Source organism: Crocodylus siamensis, chromosome 1 (genome assembly GCF_052110815.1).
Source record: "Crocodylus siamensis isolate JL-2025a chromosome 1, ASM5211081v1, whole genome shotgun sequence".
Taxonomy (NCBI): domain Eukaryota; kingdom Metazoa; phylum Chordata; order Crocodylia; family Crocodylidae; genus Crocodylus; species Crocodylus siamensis.
Genome location: NC_143395.1, coordinates 262975813 through 263000138, shown reverse-complemented (window position 1 = coordinate 263000138; position 24326 = coordinate 262975813). Strand labels below are relative to the sequence as shown.

The 24326-nt window shown below is 38.8% G+C and overlaps 1 protein-coding gene across 7 annotated transcripts in view; it reads right to left on the bottom strand.

The window, feature by feature from the left end:
- The window catches only part of DMD (dystrophin), a 2140576-nt gene that overhangs the window by 1850679 nt on the left and 265571 nt on the right, over window positions 1–24326 (bottom strand). Inside the window, exon 1 of one of the 7 annotated variants that reach the window (XM_090061810.1) lies at window positions 20987–21247. The exons of the other annotated variants lie outside the window; for them this stretch is intronic. Coding sequence (XP_089917936.1) covers window positions 20987–21017 — 31 coding nt within the window. The 5' untranslated portion in view covers window positions 21018–21247. Of the gene's footprint in view, window positions 1–20986; window positions 21248–24326 lie in introns of those variants that run through there. 7 annotated transcript variants of the gene reach the window in all.

Sequence of the window (24326 nt, the reverse complement as noted above, 5' to 3'; positions counted from 1 at the left end):
TGTTATTTTTATGTCAAGCAGTCACTTCAAGCATAGTTTACTCTACAATTCTCTAACATGCATCACTTCAGCAGGGAAGTTAAACTGTCCATTTCTCACTTCAAGGGTAAGTTTCCAAATCTGAAACCCTTTTCTTTTTAGCCAGAATTTGTTACATGCTGATAAGCAACTACATACTTGCTACCCTGTTATATATATCAGGCTTGAGATCCCGTGGATTTGTGGTCTCCTTCTATCTATACAAAATAAAAATATCCAAAAGCTAGCCCATATCCAGTTCAGGTAAAAGATTATCCAGTTCCCCCCAGTGTTATTTAAGATATTTGATATTTTTTCCAGATCCCTTACCCAAAGAAGCACTGTGTGCTATACTTCTGTAACACATCCTCATTTTTGTTGAATATGGACAGCCTGTATACAGCACAATTGGTTTTGGAAAGAAGTAGCACACTTTTCACTCCAATATTGAGCTAACCCATAATAACTTATCTTCAGGTTTTTGGAACTTTTCTAATGGAATGCAATTTCTGTCCTATATTGTTGTCTGAGTACCATTTAGGGAAACTATCATTCCAAATGAAAACCACACTTATGTCCACAGAAGTGATTTTCCAGAACCAAGTACTACTGAGTATGAAGTTGGTTTCATACTACACTGTGACGGAACAGATCTTTTCTCCTGCTTAAATGTATAGCTAAAAATTTTGAATTTGAATGGAAAAGATGAACTTTGTGAAACAAAATATAAAACTGTAGTTATTTGCAATATATTCTTTTAGCCCGTAATATGAACTTGGTAAATTCAGTGTCATGCACTTTATTTTGGTTGCCTGCAATCTGTTTTCTGGTGTATTGCCCACAAAAGTGCTTTACAAATGCTCCTTACTGTTGCTGCATGCTATATAATAAGGCAGATTAGAATTCAAATACTACATTAAAAGAGTTGAAAGCTACTGCAGATGAAAACACTATGGTAATTCATGGTAAATGTCCTTGTGGGCTTTGGAATGCTTCACAGTATACTGAACCCCATAGATCCAAATAGTTTGAACCTATTATATTGAGTTAAAAATTGTCTACTGGTAACTATTTTAAAGGTCATTAGTTACTTTTTATATATAGTGCATGTACTCACTCAGTTACTAAAAATCTAATACAATGTTGTTATCCACAAAGGGAAAAAGAAAACTAAAGAAGGGATCAAAGACTGGGACAGATCCTCAATTGCAGTCAAAAGAATTATAGCAATTTACATCAGCAGAGGAATTTTATAGATCTCAAAGGTCCTGTACTACTGTAACAGTTGATGGCTGTGCCACTGTTTTGGTGCCTGAATTATCAATTTTGCTTGACCAGAGTGCTGGAGAACTCATTTTAACAGGAACAATAAACAAATGACCTATGAAGAGTTGTTTTCAAGCAACATCTTATTCTGTCACACAAGAAAACCCTAGATCTCTCCTTTGGGGAAAGAAAACAGAAACTGGAATAATAATGGATACCCTGACAGCAATAGATATCCAGCTTCTACCTTTAATACTAGTCTATATATCCACACAACTAACTTTTCCCAAAGGCATAAGTAAAGTGTTGCATGCTAGAATACAGTAATACATGGTCTTTGTCTATTTGTTTTGTGTAATTTCTAGGACATGAAGGTAGAATATGAGATAACCTTACAAGGTGACTTGATTTTTTTCACCCTGAAAATGAGGGGCAGTGGGAAACAGGGGAGAACGAAGAGGAAAACAAAACTTTTAAGCACAGTACAGGCAGTCCTCGACTTACAATGTTTAAAATTACAATGTGTATAAACTGACACTCTGTTTCAAATTTCTGAGGTCACTTTCAGCTTTACAATGCTTGATCCGACATAACTCCACACCAGTGAACAAGTTTGCTGTGTCACCCATCTCCCTGGAGAACATCTGTCCAAACTTCCCTGGACACCTTCTTTAAGAAAGCAGATAAAACTCCAGAAAAACCTGCATCAAGACTCCTAAGGAGACTCCAGACAAGAGCCCTTCAAAAAGTCCAGCAAAGTCACCTCAAAGAAGTCCTTCCAAATCAATGATTGCTATTTACAATATAAATATATTAATGTAGCTACATTACTCATCTATAATTGATTGAGTACAAAATTCTGGGTTATTTTTGGTGAAAATAGTGTATCAAGCCTTGGTTCAGAAACAATCCTGCAGTTATAACATTGTTTCCTATAGGAAAATTGGTTCCGAGTTACAACATTTAGACTTAAGATGTGGTTTTCAGGAACCAATTGTGTCATAAGTCTGAGGACTGCCTGTATTTTGGAAGGTAATAGCTATAAAGGGAAAGATGTTTTTGTTTGGTTTCTTATAGTGAAAACATTTCAGCTTGCTTTTATTACTAATTGATAATACCTGGTTGTTACATACTTATTTTACATTGATTAGTTAGTTAGAAATAAGTGTATGTTTAAGCAATAATGTTCAAGTGTTGTGGGGAAGCAAACAAAAGACCTCCAGGATTTAAGTCACCAGAAGAAAAGGATTAAAGAAATTGCCCAGAGATGCAGGAAACTGAAAAAGTCTGATCAATTTTTACAGTGTGGAATTCTTGTGAGTTAGTTTTTGTTTCAAATAAGCCAACAGAAATATACAGATAATTCTGTTCTGATCTGGTCAGGTCATAAGTGCAGGACCAAACAACAGAGGACTAAGAGGGAGAGAGGGAAGAAGAATAAAGAGGAAATGGAGACAAATTATCAAAGAGAAAAAAGGCTAATATAAAAAGAAATAAAATGGTCTTCATGGATTAAGCCTTACTTATCTGGAATGCTGAACAATCAAAATTAATATAGGAAACATTTGCTGAACTGTATTTGCACTTTTTTATTAAAAAGGTCAAGATGCCTTTAATGTCTTTGCAAGAAAAAATAAAAATGAGTGGAAGAAGGTCTATTACTTACTATAGTGTACAGTAACTCTCAACCAAAGATCAATGAACTGTACCTTAGGAAGCTCCAAGGAATTGCCTTTTATAGCAGAAAGGTCAAAACAGAATTTGGAATTGGTCCTTATGGATTGGTCTCAGTTTGCTAGTGAACCTGTAAAAATGTCTACCTTGAGTAATACAAAGAGGATTTTATAGTTTTTAGTGCTTAACTGGTAAAATCCTTGGTTCTTTTTTCAACTTTTACTTTTGTATTTCCATGATTAATTATAATTGGGCCTATTTGGAATTAATTTAAACCTATTTTATATCTGCCTTCTCATTGATAATTGTGTGCCCTCTAGAGTGCATGGCACAAAGGTGAGCACAAGTGTAGGTATCCAGCAGAACAGAATTGAGAACAGCTTACATAACTTTCTTATCCAATTATATGGGCCAAGACACTGTCTGCATTACATGCACAGTGAACTTGGGCCAGGGGATAGGTAAGAATGGCATTATTTCATTATGGCACTCAGCTACCTCAGTGGTGCAGTGACAGTAGTAGTAACATTCAAATATTACAAAAATATCAAGCAATATTAATGCATTGTTCTATGACCTCTACCAATATTGCCAAAGTGTTCTTCTACACCGCTGCTCACAAAGAGTACTGCAGAAACTATGGCAGCCCCACTGCAAGAGCTAAGAGGTCAAGGAGAAAGAAATTTACATCTGTCTAGAAGGCTTCTCTGCTTGTGGTCAGAGTTCTGTGGGGTATCTAATGTTGTGCCATGTAGATCATTACCCAGTGCATAATTGGACACCACACATCTGATCTGTATGATCTCTTCTTTTACAGTGTTCCCCCCAGCAGAACAGCATACATTAGATATCATTAACAAATACACCAAACCGTTTTTTTTAATGTTATTCTTCTTCTCATATTCAAGGTAGAACCCACCAAATCTTAAATTCAGTAAAGTTAGCAGGAAATTTCCCCTTAGTTTGAATTTACTAATATGCTGGCTACGGTCTCTAAAGGATTAATTAACTATTTCAGTTCTTTTTTTTTCTTTTTTTTTTTTTAACAGTTATTAGTTCAGTGAATCAGCAAACTGCCATAGCACAGTTTATCATAACCTTGTTTAATAATTGAAATCCTAATTTTAACTTTTTGTCCCATAATTTTTAAATGCCTTTCTACTAGTTCTCAAACAGTGGACCAGGACTCATAAAACAATCAAGGAGAAATGCCTTTGATACATAACCACAGGATGTGGTTTGAGTCAACCACAAGATAAGAACAGGTAGAAGCCTGGATTCTGATTTAAGACAATATAAGGTTTAGATTATGATTCCATAATACCAAAATAATGTCTCTAACATGAGCTATTAAAGGTACCAAAATCTTAAACCCCTAAGATCAGTATTTTTGAGGACATCAACTAGGGTCAAAGTTTCAAGAAAATATGGTTGGAACATTTTAGTGCACCTACACCGGGGATTCAAGAATACATGTATTTCATTATTGTGAAGACTTATGCAGTTACAGGCCTCACTCTGAACCAAAACTTCAAGGAAAGGTACAGATTCAAGATTGCAGTTTTGGATCATCTATAGTTATGTATCACTTTATAGGGAAAGCACCATTATTATAAGGTCAATATATTACAACAGTGATCTTAGGCTGCTATATGTACATCAGAAAACAAAAAACTTTGTTAACTGCTGACATTTTAATATAAAGCAGTGTTTCTGTCAAACCTGCCAACTAGGAATGTTCATCCATTTGTCCATCAGAAAGCTGTACTTCAGATAACTCAGATCAAAGCTGTTTTAATTTTCTAAAACAAATTATTTTCTATGGCCTTGTAATGGCTTGCTGAATCAAGCAAAAAGCCACACAGAACTGAAGCACAAGCATTGTGGTTTTCCAATACTGAAAGAGAAAGGCATCCTTCTGCAATAAATACAGTTATACCATTTGGCCCTCAAAGTCAAATTGACAACGTTCTAATGCTTTCATAAGTCTCATTAGCCCCCAAATTCCTTCCACTCATCAGGTCACAGACATCTTTGCCACATCCCTTATGGAAATCAATAGGTTTACTTGGTGAAGTAAAGGTTTCAGAATTTAGTTGTGATAAACAATTGAAAACTTACATCTTAAAGATACAAACTGTGGAAAATTAACAAAGAATAAATTCCATGAATGATTGTTCTACTGGATGTAATAGGACTAGAGGACACTTCTGGGGGTTAAATTAGAAAAAATTCTATAGAATGATCTCTTTTCCAAATTAAATAATATCAGAAGCATATTCTCCAAAGAACAAACATGACTATTTGTACTGATACAATTGTATTCTCTCTCATCAATGAAGTAAATGGTTGTGTTTTGAATACCTATTGCGGTCTTCAGCATTGTAGCAACATGGTTGTAGATATTTGGGCTGCAATTAGCTATGCTTCTGATACTAAAAAACAACAACAAAAAAGGCAAGTTCCAGTAGGTATATAGGAAAGTATGGCTGGAAGGGACCTCACAAGGCCATCTAGTCCAGTTCCTTGTAGATTTTTATATATCATCTGTACAAGTCATCAGTTTTATGGCTAGGGACAGACATTACACATAAACTGGTTTAACTGATAAGAAATTGGTTTAAACCTGTAACAGAACAGATGTTCAGTGCACATGAACCAGTTTGAAAATGGCTGAAACCAATTTGAGATAAACCTGCTTGAATGTAGTATCAGCATTAACTGATTTGGCTCAAGCTGGTTTATGCGCATCTGTCCCAGACCCCTTGCTGGTTTAAGATAAAATCAGACACCGCTGGCACACTTGTTGGGCTGGGCTGGGCTGGGTGGGGCTTTCTGCTCCACAGCATGGCTGGTCCCTCTGCTCCCTGGCCAGAGCTCCAGAAACTGCAGGCTGCTCCCCACTCTCCCCTCACCACTCTTAGTTAAGCAGGAATTCCCACCTCCCCTCTGCCTTGCTGAGGAGATGGCTCTGTATTAGCTAGCAGGCCACATGCTGGCTACAGTGGGTACAGTCAAATCAACAGGCAGAATCAACAAGTAGCTGGTAATGTCCCTCTGATGTTTTCTTAATTGGGTAATAAACATTGTTTTCAATTCCCTGCTGGGTTAATCAGAGCATCCTGCTGGAGCCTGGACATCCCCCCTCAGCTCAATGCTGTGGAAGGAAGAGAGGGCTGCTCTAGTGCCCCCAGCTTCTAGCCTGAGCCACTGCAGGCATGTGCCTGCATTTTTTTCAGTCCAGAGGAGATATCTATGCAGTTACAAAGTGATTCAGTCTAGCCAGCTTAGACTAACTTCCAAAGATTGAATCAATTCAAGACCAGGCTTTTTGAATATCTGTCCCTAGCCTATAAAGTCATCTGTAGATATTTATAAATCCTCACATGCACACTCATACAAACCGTTCTGGACTCAAGTTTATAGTTTTACAGTCTGGAAAAAATGTCCAAATGGCTACAAAGAGCATTAAGATTGGTTTGGGAATACTGTTATTGGACTACTATATTGTTGGGAGAGAGGTTAAGCAAGACTTTGGGTACAAAATACCCTTCCTCAGATCTGGGCTGAACTCTAACAGTATTTGTTCCTCAGGTCTAATATTTGTCCTCACTATATAGTTGGTATGGCAAATGATACTACCAAACAAATCATGGTAGTCATCTATTTCCTGAACTATGACACTCTAATCATGATGCAATAATACAAGAAAGACTACAAACATATGACACTTTCAGAAAATGTGCAACAAAGATGCTTCACCATACCAACAATATATCTACTGCCTGTAAGTTTCTTCTTAGGGCTTCTGTTCATCATTGCTCTATCTGAGTATTTTGCAGAAATTAATGGATTTATTGTCACAATACCTCTGAGGTAAGAAAGCACTGCAATTTAGAAAGAGAGAGAGAGAGAGAGAGGGGCGAAGTGAGACCCACCAACACAGAAAAAGCTTGTGCCCACTTAAGCATCACTTGTCTAATGCCACTTTAACAGATCTGGAAACTGACCAGAGGTATCTGCTTCAGCCTCTTTAAGTATGTGGCATGTTCATATAATTAGGAAAAAGTATGTTCCAGATGCTAAAAATGTACTAAAAACAAATATTTACTTGGAGTGATATTTATTAACTTTGGGGAATATATACATTTTATAAAATAGATACAACCAGTCAAGTTTCATGATAGAAGGCTAAGAAAAAGCTTTTAAAAAACATTAATATTGTATCTAACATTAAAAATATTATGAAATACGTTTTGCATTAAATATAAATCCAGTAGTGAGTTTCTGAACTTTTCACATCATATTGTTATACAGAAGCTATTGCTCTGTTCATTTTAACATCATTAATATATATATGTACTTTTTCCTTTTCATAGTACAGCCTCAAATGACAAGAGAAGAAATGACATTCCTTTTATTCTTTTTTATTTGTAAGGGAAAAAATGTTTTTCAAGCAGTACATTTTATGCTCTCTGCTCACCTTTTTACAGCAGTTTCTGGAAGTTAAGTCATCATTATAGTACTTTTTGCTTATATAATCATTATAAACTGCTGTCTATTTTACACACAATATATATTTGTTCTTCACCATCTCTGTAAAGCATGTATTATTTCTGTTATAAGGAACAAGAAACTTAAGCAAAAAGGTTAAGGACACAGCAACTTGCTCTTACTACCTGGATTTCAGTCCAAGAGATGGTGATTCTCAGTAATACGATTCAAAAACTTTGTGCATCAGACTCATGCTCTTTCCTAATGCTCAGGAAAGACATGCTGTTTCCAGCACATTAAGTCAAGCAGAAATGTTATAGATGCACATAGCACAAGTGCTTCAAAAGTGGCTGAACACCTTTAAAGAATGACCCTTAAAAAATTGAGTAACATTTTTGAAGCACTTCCTGAAATGTCTGTGCATTCCAGGCATCCTCTAGCATCCCAGAGTGTTTATATAGAAGAAAGTCTGATTAAATACATATAGGAGAAGCAAAGGGAAAAAGATTTGGGAAGCAGGTTTTATCTGAAACAAATTTGCCTGATTTGAAAACACTGGGAATTCTGTAGCCCTCAAGTTAAAGAGTGGGATGAACAATCCTTAGACTTCTCCCAAATTTGCCAAAAGGATAACAAGCCTATTTTTCTTAGTACAGACATCAAAATGCAAGAATGCATATCCCTAAGGGATATAGGGATATAAGGGTATAAGAGTAAGGGATTATAGGTAGCAATATCCATGACAAAAACAAAACAATGCATAAGATGTGATATCATGGATAAAGTATACAAGCAACTGAGTTATTGCAAGTGAAGCAGATACCAGACCACAACAGGCTCCTTAAATAGGAAAAGATTATTGCACATTAGAGAAGAAAAATTGTTATCCATACAGCCATCACCCGGACCTGCACTTGGAATGTTCTCCAGGGTATAGCTAACATAAAACTCGTCTCTGATGCCAGCAAGTGCTGAGGGGGAAAAAAGTCTTCCCTCTTTTGGGCATGTAATAGTGTTAGACAAAATACTTGGTTCAAATTTCAGCAGAAAATTTAGCTCCCTTGCTTAAAGGAACTGAGTGACTTTGCTCTAAGTTCCATGTACAGGGCAGAGGGAAGCTCTCAGAACAGTACAGGCAAAGATTTGGGAGAACTTTCAAGAGGGTAATAACTTACTTTAAATCTATTCCTGCAATTCCAAAACATCTCATACAAGCTCATCTGTGGGTCAATGAAACGGAGAGGGCATTCTCTTCCCCACTGATTCACAAAACCTGCTGCTTTCTGCTTCCCCCTCTTATACCTGTTTTAGCCTGTCACTTCTGCAGAACAACAAGAGTGGTTTTTGTTATTAAAACAAGCTGCTTTATTTTTTTGGAAGTATATAAACCTACTCTTTAACCCTAAGCATGAGGTGATGTTTGCATAGGAGGTGAGCCCAAAGGCATAAGTCAGCAGGGGCCATGCTAGTACTCCAGTCATCAAGAAAATATATGTTAATTTCTGCCAGCATCATCCTTAAACCAATTAAATCTTACTTTGGCAGGAACTTGATATGGAGGATCTCAGCACCAGACATCCAGTAGAATTCTAACTGTTCCCAGCTCAAAAAGTAGCTGTCATCAGACTTCATTTTAATTATGTCTCATAAAAAAGTAACGTTCTGGTGGAATATCAGTTGTTTTGCTTAAGTTGTTATAATTTGTCTCTTTCAAACATAATAATCACTTTATTACACAATAATTACTATCCTATAAAAGATATCTTTATGCATGAAGTTGACCTTGGTGCCACAAATAATTTACAATTACATTTTAAATTACACTTTTATTACAGTTCAATTCAACTGTGCAGCAGTATAATATACAATTTTCCCACAAACTGCATCTCCACATGCTGTATCATACAGGTAATAATGATTAAAATTTATACATACGTACCCTTGATTCTTCCTATGCATGCATTTAAAGTATGCTGTAATTAAACATCTTAAGGTATTGTTTTATGGTTGTTTACTTATTGTCACTTACTCATGGAAAAAAGAGAATAGGTATAACTGCTAAATCTCTCTTGCTATTGTAATACTAGGCCAGAGAGAATTGCCACTACCCATTGCAGACAGGAGTCACTGGTGGGGTGGGCACCCAAGTTACTGTCCATTTGTAGTGGGAAAAACAATGGCACAATAGCGAAAGCATCTGAGAAAAAAGGCCCATCAGCCAGAAGAGTGCCAGATGTCCCAGGAAGAGAAATTTAAGGAGAATTCAGAAGACCTATGAGGAATTAAGCAATGCTAATGTAGGGGAGAGAGGGAAGATGGCTTTGAGGTATTATAAGGGCTGTCTTGTAAGGTCCAACTGCAAAAACGTTAGTTTCTTTAAAGATAGTCAAACAAAAAAGTCATTTCCATGAGAAGTCATGACAGACTGAAAGCAAAAGATGGAAAAATGGGTAGAATGCTAATCTTGAACTCTGCTCAGAGGGAAGTGATGTCCTTAACTCTATTGAGAATCAGTCTGTCCTTGAAGAGCTTGATGATATTCCAACTGAGTTCATAAGTAAGGCCATAGATAATCTGGCCAGCAGCAAGACCCAAGGGAAAATTGACTTACCTACATAAGCAATCAATTGTGGGAAGTCTGTGCTTCCTCTTTATCTATATGAGCTTCTAACTCACTGCAGGACAGCAAGGGCAGTGCCATAATACATGCAAGGTGTTAAAATAGTCACTTTGTACAAGAATAAAAGGTGACCACAGTGATTACAAGAACTATTGCAGTATTTCACTATTAAGCATTATTGGAAAGATCATTGCTAAGGTGGTCCTTAGAAGACTTCATAGCCTTGTTGGCCAAGTTTACCCAGAGTCACACTGTGGCCTTAAAGGTAGTCAGTCCACCATAGAGATGATCTTTTCACTCTGACAAACATAAGAAATGTGGGAATAAAGGAGACCCAGCCACATCACCTTCATTGACCTGACCTAAGCAGAAAAGACCTCTTCAAATTATTGATAAAGATTGGCTGTCTACCAGAACTCCTGAGCATAATCCAGTCTTTCCTTGATGGAATGCAGGGAACAATCAGATATCATGGATGAACATCTGAGGCTTTTGATATTTAACATAGAGTCAAGCAGGGCTGTACCCTTGCCCTACTTGCAATTTTCTCTTCTCTTCTTCCAACGTATGCTTTTGGGACTGCCACCAAAATAATTTATTTAAATACATACTCAGATGAAAAATTATTCAATCACACGTATTTAAAACCAATACAAAAGTGTGGGCAGTTTTGAACTGTAAGCTGCTCTTTGCTGATGAATGTATTAGGAATCTACACAGAAAGTGACTTGCAAAGTCTCAGTCACTTCACTCATACCTGCCAGGAGCTTGGTCTTACAAATCAGCATCAACTACCAACATGATGGGCCAGAACACAGACTCACCACCACTTATCCTTTCCTTTCTGATGTCCTTGTGTGACAAAGGTATTTAGCAGAATTCACAGATTCACAATCTGCATGCGGGGTTTCAGCAGGCTGCCACTGAAACTGCAGCAGCAGCCTGCCAAAACCCAGCATGCAGATCTGGGGGCTCATGACCCATGAGAAGAGCCCGTGGCCCATGAGGAAATGATCAGAGAGCATGCCCCCAGTTCCCTGTCGGATTCCCCAGCTCCCCGACCTTTCCCCCAGATCTTTGATCACTTTCCCTGGATCTTCCTGGGGAGCACGGACCCCCAGATGATGTGGGATGACAGCAGGCTGCCCCTGCTGGCTGGGGCCAGTACTGGGTGCAGGCCATGCCAAGTGCCAGGAAGACTGGTGCTGCTGCTGGCCCCAGCCAGCAGCAGCAGCATGCTGTCATCCTGCGTCCAGATCCAGGGGCCTGCGCCTCCCAGGCAGAGTCTGGTACATCCCCACAGCCCTCCTGGGTGTCACGGGCCCCCGGATCTGTGTGCAGGATGAGAGCATGCTGCTGCTGCCAGCTGGGGCCAGTGGCAGCGCACAAGTCTGCCCGGCACAGCACGTGTCAAGCACCAGGAAGAACCCAGTGCTGGCATTGCCTCAGCCAGCAGTGGCAGCATGCTGTCATCCCACACACAGATCCAGCATCCTGCACACCCCCCAGAAGAGTCCAGCATAGCCCCACAGCCTGCCTTGGGGGCGCAGATGCCCAGGTCTGCAGCCAGGATGACAGCAGGCTGCCACTGGAGGCAAGTGATATGAGCTTTGCTTCAAACAGTTTGAGGGTCAGTTTTCTAGAAACCCCTGCACCTACCTCACTGAAAATTGCCATGATTTATGCCCTTAGAAGAGGCTACCATGCCTGCAATTTTTATCCAAATCAGGCAAGAAATGACAAAATTACAGGCATTTTCATGATTCCCCATTATAGCCTATGGGCAAAAGGTTGTAATGTGTCAAAACAGCAAACAGTTTCAATGAAACAAAACAGAACAGTGCTTTGAAATGAAATGAAACAACAAAATGAAACACTGTCCCTTCAAAACAGCAAAATGGAAAATGAAACGAGACAGTGCTGTTTTGCACAGCCCTACAAACTGACTTCTAAGACCAAGCTCAAAGTATTATGCTTGCATCATCAACTCCCTTTTGTATGGCAGTGAATCCTAGACCACTCTACAAAGAAAAGCATCTTAACAGCTTTCACTAACACTGCCTTTGCCTCATTCTAAGAAGTTCCTGGTGTGAGAAAGTTGCTTATGTTAAGGTCTTGGAACATGCCTTACTCCAAGCACCCATTCTCCTCTTGCATCAACGTCACTGGCCTTAAAGAATGGATGATGGTTGTATACCCAAGAACAAATGCAAGATGCTCTGCCTCGGGAGGAATCATCATCAAAAACAAACACAAAATGGGGGACACCTGGCTGGATTGCAGCTCTATGGAAAAGAGGTTGGAAGTCCTGGTAGATCACAGACTCAAAGGGCACATCCAGATGCGCGCAATCATGCAGTATGGGGTGCTGCAAGGGCTGAGGGAAGACTTACGTAGAGTTGAGATTACGGTTGCATGAAATGTTTTGGATAGGGATGATTTTGCTTCTGGCAGGACACTGCACTAGATGCACTCTGGAAGTCCTACTTTTCCATGACTGGCTCCAGTTCTCTCCTTAATTCAATTGCCTGCATACAGAAGCACACACCTGCCAGGCCACAGCACAGTCTACCGAGCAGTCTCAGTAAACATGCCGATACTTGCATGCCCAAACTGTGCATGAAATAGAATAGCTAACTGGGCATAAGTGCCAAAAAATGGCAGTTACAGAGCTGGATGTCATTAGGGCAAAAAGTGAAATAGGATTTTGGCCACATGTTTGTATAGACCTCTTTAAACATTCTAGTCTATTGCCATTGTTCTATTAAATGTACGTGATTAGTCAAAACAACTTGCAGTAAAGACTTGTGATGATCTATTCCATTTATAATATTATCTAATAGAGAAACATTTTTGCAAAATTATTTATTTACCATTAGGAAATTATGAGTTTCACTCAATTTCATTCCAAGCAGCTTTTAAAAAAAAGAGTGGAAACATGCAGAACAGAACACTTAAACTTTGGTCTCCCACATGAAGGCTTTATAAAATACTTTCATGCTCTTTATTATTCTAGTGTTGATAACCCTGAACCAGAGACCTCCCTGAGAAAAGATCTTCTGAAGGTTCACATTTTTTCAAAGTTTTGATTTCAAAAAATGAGCTTTTTTCTGACCAAAAATAAATTTAAGGAAAAAGTTCTGGATCAGCTCTACCTGAAGTACTGAAGGATGAAGCTTCTTTGACTTCTCACTCAAACATTCCAACAACAGTTGATGAGGAAGTCAAGTGACAGGGGAAAAAATGGTGTCAAATTCATGAAAAAAAGATGTTCCTTTTTCCTAAACCCAGTAAAATACATCAAAATGCCTTGATTTCCTAACAATCTTGGTCTAATGTGAAGAAAGCAGAGGATAAATTGGAAGTCTGCCATGAAGAAAACATAAGAAACTGGCACTTGGATTAATATGGGTGTGCACATTTTTCCTGTATAGGTTCACCAAAAAAAGGGGGGGATGGGAATCCATTCCAGCAGTTTCAGTTCAATGGAGGCTTGTATCCTCTGATTTTTTTTTCTCTTTATTGGGGGAGTTATAGTAAAACTTTTGTTAACTCTTCAAACAGCATAGTGTATTCAGGACTATCCTACCCCAGAGCAGTACAGTTTTTTGATGGATGTTTTCCTTAGATGTTGAAAACTTTTGGGTTCATTGCTGACTTTTTGAATCTCAGCCATCTCCACATTTGTGTTCAGCTACCTGGGTTATTGTCACGTGAAATTTTTTTGGGGTAAAGAAAGCAAGCCATCTGTCCTTTTAAGATTAATAAAGCTTATCTTCTCTTATTTATGCTGTTTTTTAAAAGTAAACTGTGTTCCAAACTTCTTGAATTAATGGGGTCTTTCATTCTTTCTAAGTCTTAGAATTTACTTATTTTCTTTTTTTAAAGGAAAAACAACAACAAAAAAGGTGGGAGGAGATGTATTTTAACTAGATTTGCATTTGTTAGTATTTAAGGATGAACTACACGACAAATGGTGGCTAAAATTTAAGAAAACGTGCCAGACAACATTTGCTGGTAAGGGGTTTGTGTCAGAGACTGAGTGCCAGGGGTTCTGTTCCTATATGCAGCTATAACTTTAGCCATTTGAAAGAAGTTTCATCCATTTACTCCCATTTGAACCTAGCTATATATTAGGTTAGTTACAAGTGCTGTTATAAACAAAATGTCAACAGTTACACTATAAAACTGACAGTAATCGCAACAATAAAACAACGCTATTGTCATAGTTAATAAAAGACTGCGTTTATTATAACTTATATCCTCACTCCAGCTTTCAGACATGAACTTTATTTCAAAAAATAAATAAATTCAAGAAGGCCTTTTCCTAAAAAAACTATTTTTTGTGGGTTTTTTAATTACTATGATAACACACATGGTCAACAAGAATATCAAAGCATGTGGGTGGAAAGGGACAAAGACCCTATTTTTAGGTATATTCTTGGTTGAGTGCTAGTTAGGTCAAAAGATCCAATAGGTCTTGGTGTAGAAATGTTCTCACGTAAAACTAGTGCTTAGCTGGAACCAATAAGGCATTCTTGTCCCCCTCCCCCACTGCAGCCTACGACCTTCACAAGAAAACACTCCTGCTTTGATAACAGAATGCAAGTCTCCAAGGACTACAGCAGTGTTTTCTGGGAAAGAAAACTGTTGCCTTGTTCAGAATCCAATCAAAACCTGAATGTACTGAGGAAAAAATAAACCAAGGTCATCATTATTCCTTCTTATTGTGATTTGGCTTGCCTTCAAATTGCATACCCTGTATATCTGAAATAACAGCAACGCCTCCATTAACTGAGCTTTCCAACACTTTAATCAAAGTTTCTTTCAGAATAAGAGGCAGAAAATGCCAAATTACAAAACCATCCTTAAATTCTTTCAATTCCCTAAACTGCAAGGAAGCTAAAGAGCATCTTGCGTGGATAGGATCTTTAAACAAATAAATAAACCATAAAAAATGCATATGTATAAACAACTATTTTAGAATGTGGTATACAACCACGCACGCAGACTTTGCGGCACCTCACTAGCTTGCTCTGCATTCAAGGTCAACTACATGAAATCTAGCATTGATTTTATTTGCAAATAATATTTTCTTCATTGAATAAAGGAAAAGTAATTGATCCTTAATGTGGGGAGGGAGACAAACTATATATTGAAAGTGACATGTTTTTTTCCCCTTTTCCAACACAAAGGGGAATAAAATAGCTGTAAACAAAACAAACATAAGTAAAGAGTAAAGTAGTTTTACTAAAACTCTTTGTTTCCCTTTTGCTCACATTGCAGTCTTTTGTCTCATGTTATTCATAGTTCAATCTGCTCTCTAGTCATCCTTGAGTCTTTCAGGCAGAGCAGAATAATCAAGATTGAATATGTAAAAGCAGGCATACAGGGCATCCTATACAACAGGACAGGTAAACATGACCATGGACATCCTTTTTATTTTCAAATTTTTCTTCTTTGAAACATCCAACTAAGCAATTCTATCAATAATAGTACAAGAGAAAGTGTTAATGACTTCAAATTATTTTGCAAATTATTCTTTCAGTAAATCTATATGTCAATGGAATTATGTTTGTTTAAATCAGCTAATGGTATCCTTTTAAAAGGGAAAAAGATTAAATGAAACATTTCTCTTCTAAAGCACAAATTAAACTTGTGCATGTGCCCCTATTTCTGTCTGTCCATGTCATGGATATAAATAACAAATCATACACACATTTACTCAAACAATACAAAACTGTATGAATTTTTTCTACATTAACATACACTTGCATAGCATTTTGCAATAATGTTGAAATATGTTTGACATTCAGGTAGAAAAAGTTGGACACCAGTAAAATAAGGACTGTAGGAGGACTGATCATTTCTATAGCAAACAGAAATGGGACTGAAAAAATTATACAGTTGTATACATATGAATCTCTAATGATTACAATGTACTTGTATTAAAAATGTGCAGCTAATGCTTCATTGCACTCCTGTAAATCTTTCCTTCTAAACACATGGTTAAGATTTTTGCAAGTTGTTACACATATGGCAAGTAATTTGGAACACTAGGCTTTAAAAGATTTGCAACTAATACTTTAGGGCAGAATGAAGCCATAATTCTTTTTTCATCTCCCCTGTTCCATGTGCTTTTTCCTAGAAGGTTTTAATGAATATGTTCTCTAGGAGAGCCCAGCTGGCAAGCATTCCTTAAAAATCAGTCTGCTAACCATTATGTTTCCTTTCCACTAAGCGTAGTCTACAATCAGGTGAAGTTGTTCAAAATTTGTGGTGCTGTTTGGCTTACCCTGACACTAACATTTACAAGTGCATTCTTGATGACATTATGATATTATAAAGTTTTGCTAAATTTATTGAGAAAAGTTTTTGCAGTGGTTAAGCACAACAGAGTACAACACTTATCCTTCTAAATGATGATTAAGCTTGGGGTAACATTTAATTGAAAATGCATTTTAAAAAGCAACAAACCATCCTTTTAAACATTTAAACTGATTGTTCATGAGCCAATTCAACATGACTTTCTCTATCTAGAAATCATGGTATATATATATCTAGAGATATATATAGAGATGTATATATCATGATTCCTAGATGGACAAAATCATGTTGAATTGGCTCATGAACAATATATATATAAGCCTAATTCTCTCCTGCTCTGTTCTGTTCTTTCCTCCTGCCCCCTACCCACTACGATCATTTAAAAATGCTAAACCCTTTGGATGATTAATTTCTGAATCTCAAATAGCTTCACTCATTGTCTGGGGCAAAAGTTCCTGCTTAATATTATACCTTTTGAGTTTTATCATATAAAGTAATCTTAATCATTCCTCCCAAACAGTAATTTAATCATAGCTTTCAAAAAGAAAGGGTTAGATTTTTAATACCTTTCCTTTTGTGTTGCTTGAGCTTGCTCCCCTATAGAAATCTTTTGCTGGTTGATGGTCCTTTAGGAACTAGAGCCAATTATCATTACTTAGAGCAAGGATGACTATCCTGCAGTACAGATGCCACAAGTGGCATAGGAAGGAGACAGGTAGCACAGGCCACGTGTACACAAGATGCTGACTGCACAGTTGTTACTGCACAGTCATTTAGTACTTGCATACACAAGTACTAAATGACTGCAGTAACCAACATTACCACACAGTAACATCCCTGCATGGCTTCCTGGTGACGCTGATTGCACAGTAGCTCATTACTACTGCACAGCAGCATCATGTCAGTTTGTGCCCAACATCACTGTGCAGTAGTAATGAACTACTGTGCAATAGTAACAAACTATTGCTCAGTAAGTGTCTCGTGTATACATGGCCACAGTGGCAGATAGGGAGGGGAGCAGGCAGCAGAGCATCAGTTCAAGCAGAAAGTACAGGGAAGGAAGCAGAAAGCAGAGAAGCAGCTTGGTCAAAGAGCACCAGATGAGAAGCAAAATGCTGAGAGCAGGTTCAGGAAGATAAAAGGATCAGAGCTGCATTCAGGGAGGATGGACAGCTAATTTGCAGCACCACTGCAAAAAAGGTTGACCCCACTGCATTAGGGTAACTCCCTGCCTGCTCCAACGTTCATAGGGACTAATGCAGCCTAAGAATTAGAAAACTATTACTACCTTACTTTGTTTATTTAGGAATATAGTTCTAAGCTTGAATATTTAGGTCAGGAACTGGACAGATGAAAAGGCATTCTCTGTCAGAGGAGCAGAGTAGTGATGGCAGAATTGTCTGGATAAAGAGAGACCAAGAAAAAGGATCCTTTGTTCTTTTCTAAAACTCATCATAGCTTGCTGCTACCTGCCTCCTACCATGCCAAATCCTTTTCATACAGAAGAACCACATTAATTCCCTTTCTAGGGGACCCCCTTGTGACCAGGATTAGTTCCTCATTGCACATGAACAAGATCAAATGCTGTAGTGAAGCTAATTTTGTAATGAATTCTATCTTCAGTCACACTTGGGCAAATCCATAAAGTGAAGAGGCTGCACGAGTGTAACTGTAGATAGCATTTGGCTCCAATTGCTGGTTTCAGTGCGACTGCATGTATATAACCAAAAAAGAATTGGGTCTTTTCTATTAGAGGAAGAAATATAACAAATGATATTAAAAACTCCAGAGAGCTGGTGGACTCTAAGCTGAAGGTTACAGCAATTTAAGTTTCACCTTTTAAAAATGAAGCCTATGTTATTTCATTTTCCCCATCACTTTATTATTATATATAGATCATTGAAGAAGAGCTTAACATTATAGATTTATTCAAAGTGTCACAGTCCCTGATCCATGGACTTTTCAACATAGATCAGACACAGACAGGATAGAGTGAAAACAAGTGAGAGAATAAACGGAGACTTTGCAAAGGTCATTCTTGAAAAAGCTCACAGAAATGTTCTTAAAGGAGGTTTTGGAAGAAAGAAGTGAAAAAATGAAGAAGGAAAGAAAGTTCGAAGTGGAAAGAGTAGGAAAGAGAGGAAAAAAAGATATGACTAGCAAGGATCCACAAACACATGGAAAAGGAAGGGGGTAGAGGGAAGAAAGATTAATAGAAAGAACAGAGAGGTGATATAAACAGTGTTGGTCATAGCCCTGTGGGTGAGAGGGAAAAAAGAGAGGAAAGAAAGAGTGTAGAAGCTAGTGAAACAAGAGCAACATGTCTAGAGCAGTCAAAGAAGCTAACAAAGTTAAGGGACTATTTTTGGACAAATTATGAAACCATAATATGCTATGGATATGATTTTTTTGCAAGTGTTGTTTTCCCTTTTCACTGGATGGTACTAAAGAAGGACCTAAACAAAACAGAATATAAAGTGCAGAAAAATATCTAACCCTGCTAAAAAGGCAAAAATCATGTAAAGCAATCAGTTACACAAAAATCAGCAATTACCAAAAGTAATCACACAGCAAAGTCTATCATAGTATGAGAAACTACCAGTTTTCCCTTACAGAATGTGTGACAAGTTGGCTAATGGCTTCTGCCACTAATGTTATTAGTCTACCTGATAAAATGTTAAGCTATTATTCATATATTCTTAAAAGCTTCAAAACCTTCATATTTATGTTCCTTGCTTACTCAGGATGCAATCTACCCCCAACTCCACAGAGGTGGGACTAGCCACAATGATCTCCCACTTCTGTTCCATGGTGGATCACTCTGATTTCCTCCCCAGACTGCAGGAAAATCTTGCATTGGTCAAGAGTCCACATTGTTGAGATATTGGAAACTGAGCAGGGTAGGTGAAAAAATGAGTGGAATGGTGAGGATACCTCCAACAGAGCACAGGCAGAAAAGGTTGATACTGCACAGAGTTTCACTACTTTTTTCACACAGCCTCTCTCTTGGCCTACTTCCCTTTGAAAGTGTGACACTGAATGCAAATACTCCCCATTCTTCCAGAGCCATTTTATACATTGTTCCATTAAAGGGCAATGGACCTCATTGTTTTTTGATACAGAGGTGGTGATGCAGGCCATTATTTTATTTCTTATAGAATTGTCAGAGAGCTCTTGAATGCTCTACAGAGAGGGATTATTGGAAGAAAACAACAAATCAGTACCCACAGAAACCTGCAGTTCAGTTCAGCCCATGTCAATTCAGGGTTCTCTCTACAGTAGCAGTTGTAATCCAGCCTTGTTCAAGGCCAAGTGCAGACATTACACTTTTACAAGTGTAAGTGATCGGAAACCAGTCTATATCTGTAACAGAACAGGAGCTCGGCACACAGACTGGGTTTAAAATGGTAGAACCTGATCTAAGATTTGCCCCCCACCCCAAGAGGTGAAGGAGTGCTCTGCTTGCTAACCCAAATTAAGCTGCTTATAAAAAAACACCTAATTTAGACTGATTCCACCTCAAGCTTTTTGAATGTCTGAACTGAGTCCAAGTGTCTCAAAAAAATGTAGCTAAGGAAGTTTATTTGTTGCTCAAGAGGCAGAACTAGAATTAGCCTAAAATAAAACAACACTTGTCATAAATGTCAAAAAACAAAATGCACTTTTAAACTACCATTCCTGTCAAATATGATCAAAACCTAATACCAGATGTACGAGCCTTCAGACTTCAGCACCTGCACAGTCCAAAAAAAATGCCAGTATGTATTCCTCTGGCATCAGAATCGAAACAGGCAGGAGTAAAGCAGAAGAGCTCTTGTAATGCTTCAGGCCTGAGTTGAGAGGGAGATAGGATATACAGCAGAAAAGTAGAAACTGTACAATAGGTATAGTCGGATTTTTAATTATGGTATTCCCGTCCGCCCATTTTTTTTTGCACTGTTATAGTCCATCTTTGGTTTCTACTTTTTATTACACTTTCTTGTTTGAAACAGAGAGAGAGGTTTTAAAAAATAAACTAGAAAATGTTCTGGGACTCTTTTGCCTTCTGGAAAAGGCATGGGAGAGCTCAGCTGCTGCTTATTTTAAGCAAAGTTGGCACCTCCATCCCCTCGGTCAGTTGTTACCGACTACTTCAATAATAATGCGGGGAGATCCCACACCGTATATGTTAATACCAGGCAGTGAAAAAGCTTATGCTGCTGCAGTTCAAAGCAACCAATTAGTTCTTTGATGTGTTGCCAGATGATTAAAACAATAATGAACCCCCCTACACACTTTTATTTTTCTTTTTTAATACTGGTCTGTTTTCTCTAAAAAAAATCCTACGCAAGTAGTGAACCTTAGGGAAGAAATGTGTTTTCTTCATTCAAATGTGAGCACTTTGGAGTATTTATGGAATGCTTCCTTACATGCAAAGGATTTACAATAATCAACCTAAAGGATACTATATCTTAGCTTCTATTGCTTTGCTTCCTCATATATGGGAAGTAAACATTTAAAAATACATGCTGTTACTGGGCTTACAGCACTATAATACTACGTCAAACTGAGTAGAGTAATAAAGTATTTCAGTCTGTTCATACTTACAATAATCTTCCACTTCCTCATACCAAAGCATGTGAGCAGAAATAAAATCTCTTCACCAAGAGAGAAAAGAACCCAACAAAATTTCTTGGCAATTTATGTTCCAACTTTACTGTTCCACTACTTTTTGTAGAATAATGCCTGCCCCTGGATAATGATAATTATGACCCACAACAACTTTAAAAAAAAGGAAAAGCCCTCCTCAGTATTCTCTTTAGTTTCAGTGTACAGTTAAATGCTTCTAAGATCTGGATCCCGTAGGGGCAAAATGAGTGATCCTGACTTCCAATGAGCCGACATAGTAACTAATGCCAGGGTTCTGTGGAGGCCCCTAGATGTTTCAAATTCCAGGAACTGCGCAGAAGCAATACACTGTGCTTCCCTCAAAACAAAGTTGGTTTCCCATAATAGGGCAGCCCACATACTCTACATATAAGGCTCTGCTGCCAGGATGGCATGTGTGATGGATTTAAATGATGTGCAACAGCTTTCCAAGTCACATCCAAAACAATTCAGTCCAGTGAATACAGTACTGCTCTCCAGCCAACTGCAATGCACGCCCTGCAGAACAGATTTGTTTCGCCAGAGAATACAAATGTGCTATATGTCCTTATATAGAAGATGACTAGGCAAAAGTTTATGAAGTGTATAAAGTTTAGGTTTGCATGTTTAAAATCTGGTTTATCAATTCAGATTATATCCCCCCTTTAGTGTTTTCATAAGATTTTGTTCTCTTTTTCTTTTTTCCTCCACTATTTCAAACTTGATTAGATAGTTAATAAAACTGCAGTTTTATTTAGTATCAAACTTACCTTTTAACAGCATGCTTCTAGATACACAACAAAGAAATGGCCCACAGAAAGCACAAAAAAGATTAAAGAGATGATTACTGCTGATCATTATGGGTCATGGATGCCATTGTAAATCCCCACAAAATGAAACCTGCTTTGGTTTCAAATTTTACTTTTTTATTTTTTGGTAAATTGCAAAAAGCATTTTAATGTTTGCTTTGGTTTAAAATAAAAACTGGAATTTCTAAACTGACCTAAAAATCTTACAAGCTTATCTACATAAAACAAACAACAGAAAAAGACAAGGACAACAATACTTCCATACAAAACTTTGTTTTCAATTTAAGCCGTATCTCTTCTTTATAGCTACTGGCACTTTCTATGCTGATATTTAAATGAATGCCCAAGAGAGCCTGGATGTTCAGTGCTAAGACAGACACCAGAGGATTAATTTGCACCCTACAGAAACCAAAAGTCATGAATTGATACTGAACATAATCTGAAGCACTGCATCGGGGGCAGACCGTGACAAGAGCAGCACTTAGAGGATTTGAGGGGGAAATGAGATTGAGGAAACTAGCACTGTAAATAAAGGAATTGCCTGATTTGATAGGAAAAGTTTCATTTGATTATACTTTTTACCAGTAACGAAATCCAGATCCAAAAGGTGTCTTAGGTATTTGATGTGGGAAGTTGAAGCTGGATCCTTAAAACCTCGACATGGTCTAATTTGTGGAAGTACCTTAACTGGGGGGGGTTGGGAGGCGGGGGGAGGTGTTTTGTTTTTGTTTTTTTTATTTTTTTTTATTTTTTTATTTTTTTTTAACAGTAGACACATCAATGCCAAAAGGTTTTCTACTTTCCATACACAGAAACACTGTATTCTTGATGGATCTGAGCAGTTCAGTGTCTAGGTCAGGGTTTGCAAAATATGGCCCTCAGGCCAGACCCAGCCTGCCATCTACCTGGCCCATGGCAAATTCTTCAGCCCCACCCAGCCCATGTGCGGCACACGCGGCTGGTCCCACCACCCCTTCGAACGGAGGTGCAGCCTGGCACAGAGTGCAGCCCACCCTATCCCCATGTGTGGCTCTTGGGCATGCCAGGAGCTATAGCCCGTGGGGTTGTGTGGTGCAGTGCAGCAGCTGGGCTCAGCTTCCCAGAAGCCCCGCAGCAGTGGAAGCTTGTTCTCACCCTCACATTCTATCTGCCGCTACCAGCATCTCTGCCACGGCTGCCAGACCCACCTCTGCTGCCCAGGCACCCCAGCCCATCCACCCATGCCCACCAATGGAAAACACCAGATGAAGTAGACAGGCAGAATTTCCATGGAGACCAGCCGGGTATGCTTGGCCAGGTGGTTGGGATGGGGCTGTGGGTGGGCAAGGAGTGGCATCTGGGAGCAGGATGGGCAAGGCCAGGGCCAGGATTGTGGGGTGGTGACAGCATGGGCTAGGCCCTGGGACATAGCCACGATCCACTTCCCACATATTTCTATCTACAGATCTGGCACTCAATGTGTGGGAGCAGTTTGTGGCTCTGCCACAGGCCCTGGCCCCATGCTCTCACTGTCCTGTAATCTCATCCCTAGCCCATTTCATTCCCAGGTGCCACCTCCCCTGTGCATAGCCCCATCCCATCCATCCCGCTAAGTGCCTCCTGAGGTCCCAAGCCGGTCTCCATAGAGATAGCAGTCATGTGGCACCCCCAATGGTAGATATGGAGTGGACGGGGCCAGATAGGATCAACTGGCATCTCCCCAGCATGCCGTGAGGTATAAACATCCATGACAGAGGGCCTAGGCTGGGTCAGCACCCCCTCCCCCAGCCCTCAATAGCTCACCAAAACTCCTTAAGTGGCCCTCCATCCCAAATAATTGCCCAACCTTGGCCTAGGTCTTGCTAAAGCCAATTGTGAACTATAAACTAGGCATTACTTTACTTGTCTCTGTGGCTGTTCTCAAGGTCATTTGTGTATTTACATGCTTCAACAATGACTCTCAGTGGTTTGTAGTGAGAGGACAGAATAATTTATAAAACAAGAGAATGATAAGAGAACAAAACAGCTATCTATGTAAAACAGAGATCCCTAAATACTATTTCAGCTTAGCTTTGCTTGCTAAGTGTCTTCCCAAATAGGAAGGGTTTTACAAAGCTTTTGTAAGGCTCAGTCTCTGGCAGACTTCAAGTGTTTCAGAGTTAAGAAGCAACTGCCCAAAACAACCTCCCATACATTTTTGCCAAGCAGACTTGGTATACTTACGGTACTTGCAGAAGGTTGCTCTCAGCTGACCTTAATCGTACAGATCATGCTAGAGTGTAAGGGAGAAGGGGGTCCCCTTGGTACATAGAGCCCAGACTTTTTAGGGTCTTATTCATAAACACTAGCACTTTGGATTGTGCCTGGAAAAATACTGGAGGCCAGTGCAGAGTCTGGAGTCCTCAAGTTAGGTGCTCCTGGTGACCCATACCCATCAGGAACAGGCTGCTGGACTCTATACCAACAGAAGCTTCTGGCTTCATTTTCAAGCCAGCCTGACCTAGGGGCAAGGG